The sequence below is a fragment of the Vanellus vanellus genome (genome assembly GCF_965231255.1).
Source record: "Vanellus vanellus genome assembly, contig: HAP1_SCAFFOLD_35, whole genome shotgun sequence".
NCBI classification, from domain to species: Eukaryota; Metazoa; Chordata; class Aves; order Charadriiformes; family Charadriidae; genus Vanellus; species Vanellus vanellus.
The window spans coordinates 683,615-693,913 of NW_028128889.1; the positions used below are offsets into that span (position 1 = coordinate 683,615).

Here is a 10,299-nt window from a genome sequence, read left to right on the forward strand (position 1 = left end):
TAGTGGAGAATTCACTTACAGAGTGCAGATCTGCATGGCAGGACCCACAGGGTGGGTGTCTGAGCTGCAGCTGAAACCCCACTCCCCGGCAAGTTGAGGGGAAGCCCAAGGGCGGCACAGACAGGAGGGGAAGGAAGGAAGAAGGAGCATCACCAGGGTTCTGTGCAAAGGCATGCAAGGTGAGGGAGAGCCTGCAGAGACGATGCTGGAGCTCTCTGTAAGCTGAGGCAGAGGGAAGTTGGTGTTTGTGTTGCTTCCCCGAGACTTTTGCATCTTTCAGCATAATAGCTGAAGAGTCTCTGTTCCCCACCCAAACCTGAAAGTTGAATTTTAATTCCTCCTTCATCACGCAGCCCACCCAGAGTAGAAAAGTCAAAGCACAGACTCCTTCACTTTCAGGTTACCCTCATAAATATTCCCCTTGTAAAGCCCCCTCAGGAACACCCTGTGTGTGATCTGGGGGTGTGAGCAGCCCTGCCCCACGCAGCACCCTCTTGACAGCAGAAAGATCCTGCCCTGTCCTGCCCTGCTGGGGATCGCTCCTTCCACCCGCAGCTTCTCCCCGCAGTGCCATGAAGAGCTCCCCGGACAGGCTGAGTGCTGCCCCTGGCAGGTGGCAGGGTCCCTGCCCTGGCACACAGCCCCTGGGGCACAGGGACCCTGCTCAGCAGGACAGAGCTGAGCACCCTTGGCTGCACACCCACCCGCACAGCCCTGCAGCCGTCCCCAGGAGAAGGCGGCCGGCATGCCCGTCCCTCTGATGGTGCAGCAGGGAAGCCCTGCTCTGCAGCGCGTCCTTCTCCACACTCAAATACTCTGAGCGCCGCCCCGCCAGATCCTATCTACGCTCATTTTCATTGACCGGCAGCCAGAGACTTACTGTGTTCAGCGCTGAGCAGATTTCTCCCCCAGTGAACTCTCACCATCCTCCAAATCCACACTGCCTTTAACTCTCTCTCACTTCTCTCGTGTCTCTTCAGCGCCTGCAGGCAGTGCCTCAGCCCTGCTGTGCTTTTCCGGGGAGCTGCTCCTGGGCAGAGCCGCCTCTCGGCAGCGCTCCCACTTGCCGTGAGCTCTCTCCGTCCCGGGAGCCCGGCCCAGCTCAGCAGCAGAGGACCAGCCCAAGGCGGCACTTTCTGTGCCCCCTCTGGGCTCCCTTGAGGTGTCCCTGGGGCTCCAGGGGAATCTCCTGTGAAAGAGGCTGAAGCAATCACTGATGTTCCCTCCTTCACCCGGGAAGAGACTCTGACTTCCAGCAGTTTCCTTTCTTCTCTCCAGGACAGAGTTAGCTCTAAATATCACCTCTCCTTGTCTCATCATTAGACAGGACGCCCAGACAGTGCCAGGGAGGGATCTTCTTCACCCTGCTGAGGGAAGGGATGCAGCTGCGTCAGTCAAGGCACCTCCTTCTGGGTTTGTAGTCCCTGGGCTGGAAGGGGACTCAGCTCCTCCCATGACTGCCACAACCCCACAGGTGGTGGGATTCCTCTTGCCTCAGCTCAGATGTGCCCAAAATAGGCTCCTGCAGGGGAGTTCCTTCTTTCATCTCCCATTGTAATTACTGGAGGTGGAGGCCAGTAGCGAGCTGTTCAGACACACACCCCTGGTGACATGTGAAGTGCCAGAGGGGACCAACATGGATGCTGGAAGCTGAAAGCTCTAATGGAGCAGTTCATAGAGACAGGGCAGCGTCTGGGGACATTTTGTTGGGGCTGGTGGGAAATTCTTTTGGCCAACTGAAATGACAGCAGATGCCCACACGTACCAAAACTGAACCTGTAACTATTGCTTTTGTCCAGGACAGCCTATAGAGGTCTTCAGCTGACCAGATGGAGTCATGTGCCATTGGGGGAGAGAAGTCTCTCTCTTTCTGTTCTCCACCAGCTGTATTTTCTCCATGTCCTTTGAGTATAATGACAAAGGTTTCATGTGCATCTCTTTATTGCGTAACAGAATTCAGGGCAATTGCATCTCAATTTCATGGCCAAATACAGGCCTGCAGTGCTACGTGAGATGCCAGGGCTCTCCAGCAAAATTGTACACATCTGACACGGACGGCTCAGGTCCTATAGAGGAACCCCATCCACTGACTGAAGCCCACCACTGCAGTGACAGAAGGTGTGCCTGTTCCCTACCCAGTAGATGCAGGGAACTGCATGAATACAAAGCACATCACACCAGGGTCTCCACTCAAGTGCATTCCCTCTCAATCCCTGATGGGGTTTCCCCCATCATTTAACCATCCCCTTGATGATACAATCATGGATGAGGCCAATGATTTTCACAGTTTGCCTGTACCATAGCATGTCCACTCCCAAGGACATTTTCAACATCATCTCTTCCTTCCTGAGATCCCCTTCAGCTCCACCACAGCCCCTCAGGCCTGCAGAGACACCACAGACAGCAGGCTCCTCTTCTGCTCCGACTGCACAGCCCATCCCCGTTTCTCTCTGGCTTCGGGGAAAGCACAGTTCGCTCTTTGTGTGGGCACCTGATTTCTTCCTTACATTGCCATCGGCCATCCACTCTAGCGTGTCTCTGCCATGGAGCAAAGACTGTGCACACATGAGGTCTTGGAGGCTTGGTAGCAGGTTTCCCCATGGCAAGTCCACTCTCAGCCCTGGTGCCGCAGCCCAGACATGCACCGGTGCCCTCAGCTTGGGGCACAGGCAGGAGGAGTCCCACGTGCCGTCTCTTCATTCACTTGAGGGGAATAACAACGGAGGTGTGTTGGGACAGCCCACGTGACTGGGGTGCTGTGATGAATGGGCAGAGGATGATGATGAGAGACAGGCCGGAAAGATCGGGAGGGGAGAGCTGTCAGTGCGAAGGAGATATGCTTAGATGTGTGGAGCTCCTCTATGGGACCGACAAATGGAGTGAGCCCTTATGGCTGAGGGTAAGGGGAGAGGCTGGTAAGGGTGACATTGTTGTGAGAGAAAAAGAAGACCAGAGGGCTCATGACCTTACAAAATGGCCTTATGTGCCTAGTCTGAGCATAATTTTCCTTAGTTTCTCAGTCCTTATGTGTCCTCCGAAGGGTTCTGTAATAACCTGGTGTTCACTGGAAAGGAAGCACAACAGTGTGCAGACAATCATTGAGGTTTCTGGATGGTGACAGCTCGGGAGGTGGGTCTTTATAGCACAGCTGCCCGATGGGCCAACTATGGTGACGCTCATGTGAATCTGTTGCTCACAAAGAAGGAAGAGCAGGTCATGGTTGTGGAAACCAGTGTCATTCTCGGCTGTCATTACCTTAAAGTGGTGGCGTCTCACCTCGCAAGGAGAGTAAGGAAGGAGAATAGAAGAGTGCCGATGCCAGAACTGAGAGGAGCAGCTTTTAGCCTCGTCTGGGGACTTGTAGTGGGGAAGGCCATGTGAGCAGCATGGAAAGGCATCAGAGCTCACAGTACAGCTGGTCTTCAAGGACAGTGCCTTTCAGGTACAGGACTGACCATACTATACTGATAATCAGGGAAACAAGCAGAGGTCTCAGGAGAGCAGCTTGGGGAAACAGGAAACTCATGGGGCAGCTCCATAGAAAAAAGGAAGCACACAGGATGTGGCTGCAGAGACTAATACCTAAGGAGGAATTTAAAAATACGTCTGGTTTTAGGAAAGCTGGAGCCCCCACAGAGCTGACACTTGGGAGGCTGTTCAGAAGTACCATGATGAGTTCTTCCTACTTCAGGAGCAGTTGAAGAAGAAAGGAAGGTCATGTGTGGCCCATGCTGAATTACGTAAGAGTTGGTGTAGATAGGTCTGAGGTACGCTGTGGCCTTTGTCTTCACAAGCCAGGACTCCCATTTCCATGTGCCCAAGAGACGGAAACACAGGAGAACGACTGGCAGTGGATGGAGAGTAGCATCTCCCAGAGACAAATCTCTGAGCGTGGAGATGGGAAAGGCTGGTGCTACAGCCCGAGTCCATCTGAGCATCTGTGAGCACTCGGTGACATCCCTCATCCTGAGTGCATGTGAGGGTGGGAGTTGAGCTGCTGTCTTGAATGTCAGTAGTGATGTGCAAGGGCACAAAACTGAAGTTTATCCAAGAAAAACTGGGGAGCAGGAGGCCTCTCCTTCTCCCTCCCCATCCCTCCCATCAGCTACATAATCTAATGGTGGGTGTGGATCAAAAACCTTGGGAATGTTTTAACAGCACAAACAGTTTGGTGAGGGGGGAGCTACTGGCTTTGCAGCTCCTGGGCCCCTGACAGACTAACCAGGAGGTGTGTGTGTGGCTTAGCCCAACGATTGGCTACGTAAAGGCTGAACCTCTCTTTAAGAAGTTGTAAGAGTGTGACAGGTCAGAGCTGACCTCAGTGCATGTATTCACCCCTGGCAGTGGGGGATATCTGGGGTAATGACAGTGAATATTGAGAGGCCGGTAACAGATCAAAGAATATAACACTGACAAGTATATTCTTTATATATGTGTATATTTATACACATGAGTATATATTTATTATTTGCTATAACATTTCAAGGAGTATCAAAAATACATATAACATGTTTCTACGTATTTCTAACATTTCAAAGAACATCATATATTTTGATACAGCAAACCAATGACTGTTCTTACATTCAAAGACTGTAACTGGCACCTTAAATTAGTACCTTAAGCTCAAATAACAGCTGTGATCGAATAAAACTTCTCCTCCTTCCCATACATCATGTGGTCATAGTGTTCCTGGCAAAGCACCTGGTTGGCTCAGTGGGAGCAGATGGCAGGTTCTCAGGCCCATAGCTCATCAGATGAGCTTTCCCACAGAGGAGACAGCCAGGTGGGAGGCAGGAGCAGGAAAGAAGCTGTCTCCATTGCCACCATGCACCATTGCCTGAGTGCAGCCTGTGCAGTGAAGGTTCCAAAGCAGTGAGCTGAGGGAGCCCACTGAGGGCTCCACTGGCAGATGGATTAGATGGGAAGGGTGGGCTCCAGCTGGAGGGCAAACACCATAGAGGTGGGAGCCAACAAATAGAAATGGGATGGGATAGCCTGGGCATGGGCTCCTGGGGCTGCGTCTGATGCCTTTGGGTATGTGCAGTCTCTGCATGGAGAGAGAAATGTACCAAAATCATTGAATGTCCAAAGAAAGGCCATAAACTGTGCTGGCAAAGGAGTTCCCCCTCTTCCTGGACCACCACCAACTGGATGAGGAGTGAATGTGCCCAGCTTGGACTGGGACCCCCAGCACCTTCCTTTCAGTGTGAGGCTCCCAAGATAAACTGTGATTCGATATCTCATGTCCATGGGAGCAACAGCACAAATGTCTGTGTCCTTTGGGCCTCCCTCTCCTGCCTTTCCAGCCAGGGCAGAGGAACAGGAGAGGCTTCTCCCAAAGTGGAAGCTCACCAGGACTGGAAGGAGACATGCCCACTTGCTCCCCTTGGCTAGCAGAGGAGCAAGGGAGGCCCCTGTGCACCTCCTGTATAGGACTCGTATCTGGAAGGACATACCCACCGCTCTGCTGCCTTCAGCTGCCAACAAGGCAGGTCCCTCTGCCTCAGAAGGTCTGAGGCTTTCTCATGCTGTGTGAGCTGATGCAGTCATCTGAAGGGAACTGAGGTGAGTGCAATTTCTGGGGATTTTCTTGTCCTGCTCTCCAAATTCAGAGCAGCTCCTGGTTCAGTTTCCCTGCCTCAGATTACATCATGTTTCTGGGGGGTCAGCAGTGCCTGGGGCTGTTAAAGCAGTTTCTACCACCTCAGAGCTTCCATCCCACCAGGGAGCCAATTATACTGGTTCTACTCTCTGCAAATCTTCAGGGGCGACACGCCACAGCGAGAACCTTTAGAGTCTCCTTTCTGCTATAAACCCGGGCAGACTTGAGAGATGAGGGAGCCTTCAGGTGCTGCTGGAGACTCACCTTAGCAGCTGCTGGGAGAAGAGGGCAAGGGCAGAGTAAGGAATGAGCCCTGGTTCAGGGCTTGTGGTGAGGTCCAAGAAGTGAAGTTCATGGTAGGGAAGAGGCAGAAGGTAAGACACTGAACTTGGACTTCATTGCCACGATCCATCAGAGCTGATGTCAGTGCTTCATGATGAGGACTGCAGGTTTGTGATGGGTGTGCGGGGGGCTGTTTAGGTCTGAGTGTTATTAGTCAGGCTGCTGGGTCTTTGAAAAGAATAAATGAGAGCATTACGACCAGAGCTTCAGCCCCGTCCTTTCCTTCATATCATCCCACCCCAGCTTCCACCTTCCACCAGACTCCCCTGGGCCCCCGGCTCTGCACAGTGACATCCCAGGGACATCACGGGACACTCTGCCTCCTTAGCTGGGAAGGCGGGAGAGCATTTGGGCAGGTTGTGTGGGGCCACATTGCCTGTGCCCTTCACTTCATCCCTCACAGGGCTACTTCAATTGTCTCAAGATTTGGTTATTTTTTTGTTGTTATTGATGGGTTTTATATGTTTTCTCACTCTCAGAATTAGGATTATGACCATGTAGTTGTTGTTTTTTTTTTTTTTCCAGCTCTCAGCTTTGTCACTCCCCTGCAATGGAGAGGGCTGGGGGTATCAGGCATTCTGAATAGTTTTTGGCAAACTCTCGGCACAGTTCCTTTGATTATCACCGCTGGAACAAGTGCATTCCAGCCCAAGAGGTGGGTGTGAGGCCCTTGGAGGGCACTGCTGTTGCAGAGAGCTGTGGTTGTTGGGCATGAGCTTTCTCCAATCATGCGCTGAGGCATGTCCTGGCATTGCCAACGCCCCTGACCCTGATCGTATCCCACCTCAGCCCCAGCACCCTGCGGACACCCCGCTTAATGTCCTGCTTGCCCAGGCAGCCCCTCAAGCACAGCTGGCCATGCCGAAGTCCTGCTGCTGGGCTGGGATCTGCAGGCAGGCATCCTCAAACCCCTCAGGAACCACTGCTCGTGAGGGAAAAATGTGAAGCAACAGGTTCTGCCCAGCAGCTCCCAGTCACAGAGTCACAGAGCGGCTGGGCTTGGAAGCCACCCCAGCATATCAGCCTGTTCAGCCCCCGCTTCCTAAAAGCAGAGTCAGCTGAGGCAGGTGGCTCAGGACCATGCCCAGTCAAGTTTTTAATAGCCACAGGGATGAAACCTCTGCAGCCTGTCTGGGCAGCTCTTCCAGTATTTCACCACGCTATCTTTAAATTCCAATTTCCTGTATTTCAATGTGTTCTTTCTTCTTGGAACCACTGAGGAGAGCCTGGATTTGGCTCCTTTTGCCCTCCCATCCTTCCTCCCTGCACAACCTCTCCCATGTGCCTTGGCTCACTCCCAGTAACCCCTTCCCTATTTGGGGTTTTTTTGATCCCTTCCTTGTCACTTTTTATGCCACATTTTGACCCGCAATGTGGTTTTCAGCATGCTCTCTGGCAGTCCCCCAGCACAGTGCCTTGGTCATCTGAGGCAGTATCTCCTGATCTTCCCTTTCTCAATGGGAGGGATTTGCCTGTGTTGGGTGGTGGGGAAGGATTGGGGTGGGAATCCTTTCCTCCTCATGGGAGTGTTTCCGAGAGCTGTGGCCACTCACCTGCAATGTGCCCATCCCTAGCTTTGGAGGAAGGGTGGTGTCTGGCATAATGTTTCCCACAATGGCATCTTTTTGACTGGGGTTTGTTTTCTCTGGCACACTTTGTCTTTTCTGACAGCAGAAGGATGTCAGTCGTCAACACCATGAATGCAACTTGATGATCTTCAAGGTCCTTTCCAGCCTAAACCATTCTATGATTCTATGACTTGCTGGGCATACCCACAGGCATATGAAAGTTCTCTGTTTCTGTGTGAGCAAATGCACATCATAGATTTATCCTGCCGTGAGAAAGAAGAACTTCCATTGGGCAGCTCACATCTGCAGTCTCCAGGGGGTCTGCTGGGATGAGTGTTCTGTACCCATCAGGAAAAACATTTTTTTTTGCTTTCATGAGGCACGAAACACATAAAGCTCGTGAAAAGAACAATGTCCTACACATAAAATTTCTCAAGTTAAACACTGAAGCGTGATTATTTCTGATAGCGGTTCTTTGTGGAAGCTGAGGAACTGAAAGAAAAACAACATGGAAGAAGGAGAAAGGGACAACAGGACATCATCCATGGATTTTGTGCTGCTGGGAATAAGTGATGTCCCCACGCTCCAGAACCTGCTCTTTCTCCTCTTGCTTATGATCTACTCAGTCACCATGGTTGGGAACATCCTCATCGTTGTGCTGGTGGTGGCAGACCGGCACCTGCACACCCCCATGTACTTCTTCCTGGGCAATCTGTCCTCCTTAGAGACCTGCTACAGCTCCACCATCCTGCCTCGGTTGCTGGCCAGCTTCCTGACTGGGGACAGCAGCATCTCTGCACAAGGCTGCCTGGCTCAGTTCTACTTCTTTGGTTCTTTTGTGACTACTGAGTGTTTCTTGCTGGCGGCCATGGCCTATGATCGGTACTTGGCCGTATGCCAGCCCTTGCTCTATGCAAGCCTCATGACCTGGAAGGTCTCCGTACACTTGGCAGCTGCCTCTTGGTTATCGGGTTCACTGCTGGTGGTGGTAGTCATAGCCACCTTATCCCAGTTGCAGTTCTGCGGCCCCAAGACCATTGACCACTTCTTCTGTGATTTTACCCCATTGCTGGAGCTTGCCTGCAGTGACACCAGAGCAGTCACAACTGTTTCTTTCTTGTTTGGTACCTTGGATATAGTTTTTCCCTTCCTTTTCACACTGGGCTCCTACGTGTGCATCATAGCTGCCATCCTGAGGATCCCATCCAGCACAGGCAGAGAAAAGGCCTTCTCCACCTGCTCCTCTCACCTCACTCTCGTCACCATTTTCTATGGAACCCTCTTTGTTGTCTACATGGTGCCTAGAAGAGCTCCTCTGAGGCAGCTCAATAAGTTGTTCTCTTTTTTCTACACCATCCTCACACCCCTGATCAACCCCCTCCTCTACCGCCTGCGGAACAGGGAGGTCAGGGAGGCACTCAGGAAAATCATGAGGAAAGCCCTGGTCCTCACCCAGAGCTCATGGTCCCTTGTTGACCCAGGCAAGAGACACTTCTAGCTTCTTTGAAAGCTCTGGATACCGGCTGGCTCTTCAGAAGTGCGTGCCACTGAGACCGCTTGTGCAGTGGTGAGTGAAGAAAGCAAAAGGTCTTTGGGAAGAAATATCATGGTTTAATAAACAGTCTTGAAAATGTCACAGGTTTGATTTTCCTTGTTAATAGACACCATGTGGGAAGTACTGAAGTGTCAATGTTTTCTTTTCTGGAGGAGTAAAGAAAAGATATTTGGCCAAGTTTGTGAATACTTACAAGGGCCATTATGAGGCCATCTTTCTCACTGTGGGTTCCGGGGATGGTAGTCACATGGTGTGCATCCCCCCTCTGGTGCATATTTCAGGAGCATGAGGCTCGCATGGCAGCCACTAACAAGGGTCTACCTTCACTGCACTGCCAAGGAAAAATGGGCCATTCTTATTGGGTGGCTTACGTGTTAGAGCATTGCACATCTCCTCCTGCCTCTGGCCAGGCCCTGCTGCATGCACGTCTCAGGAACCAGATGGGGATGCAGCAGCTCAGCAGCTGAGTGAGAAGCCTTTGCTTCTCTTGCTGCAAAGATAGGTTCTCCACCTCTCCGGCTGGAGTGATTCAAGCAGTTCCTCTTTATGAGGGCTAAAACAAGATCATCTCCTGCATCTCCCTCCCTCCACCTTTCCCTCCCCTCTTCCCGGGGAAATGAGCAAATCCCTGCTCCAGCTGTGCTCCTCTGGCTCCAGCTCAAGGTCTTCTCTCTTCACTGGGACACCCCCTCCCTTGCCCCATCGCCTCCATTTGTGGAGGATCAGGCTTTCCACCTCAGCCCTCCTTCCCCACTAGAAAGCTTTGACCCAGAGTAAGGGGTCGTGCTGTGATGGAGCTCATTTTCTTCATAGCAGCCTGTAAGGTGTTGTGTTTTGGATTGGGGACCAAAACCATGTTGATAACACCCCCCTCTTGCTGAACAGTGTCTGCACAGCATCCAGACTGTCTCTGATTCTCACACTGCTCTTACAGTGAGTAGGTTGAGAGTTTACAAGAAGTTGGGAGGAGACACAGCAAGGACAGCAGACCAAACAGATATGCAATGCCGTATAGCATCAAGGTCAGCAATAAAATTGGAGGGGAGGTGGTTTTGAGTGGGTAGCCATTGCTTGGGGACTGCCTGGGCATTCGTGTACTTGTGGAAGGTGGTGTTTGACTTTGCATCTCTTATTATCTTCTTGTTTATTTATTTTTTATTCTTTCTTCTTTTTATTTCCTTTGCGTATTAAACTATATTTATCTTCATCCATGACTTTCCTGACTTTTGCTC

The 10,299-nt window shown here is 51.6% G+C and overlaps 1 protein-coding gene across 1 annotated transcript; it reads left to right on the plus strand.

Annotated features, from left to right (window-relative positions):
• Positions 1-8,020: 8,020 nt before the first annotated feature.
• LOC309683877 (olfactory receptor 5AP2-like) lies at positions 8,021-9,010 on the plus strand (the record flags this gene model as incomplete). The annotated part of the gene is made up of 1 exon (XM_082499866.1): positions 8,021-9,010. One exon carries the CDS (start codon positions 8,021-8,023, stop codon positions 9,008-9,010), a length of 990 nt encoding a protein of 329 aa, XP_082355992.1.
• Positions 9,011-10,299: the final 1,289 nt, after the last annotated feature.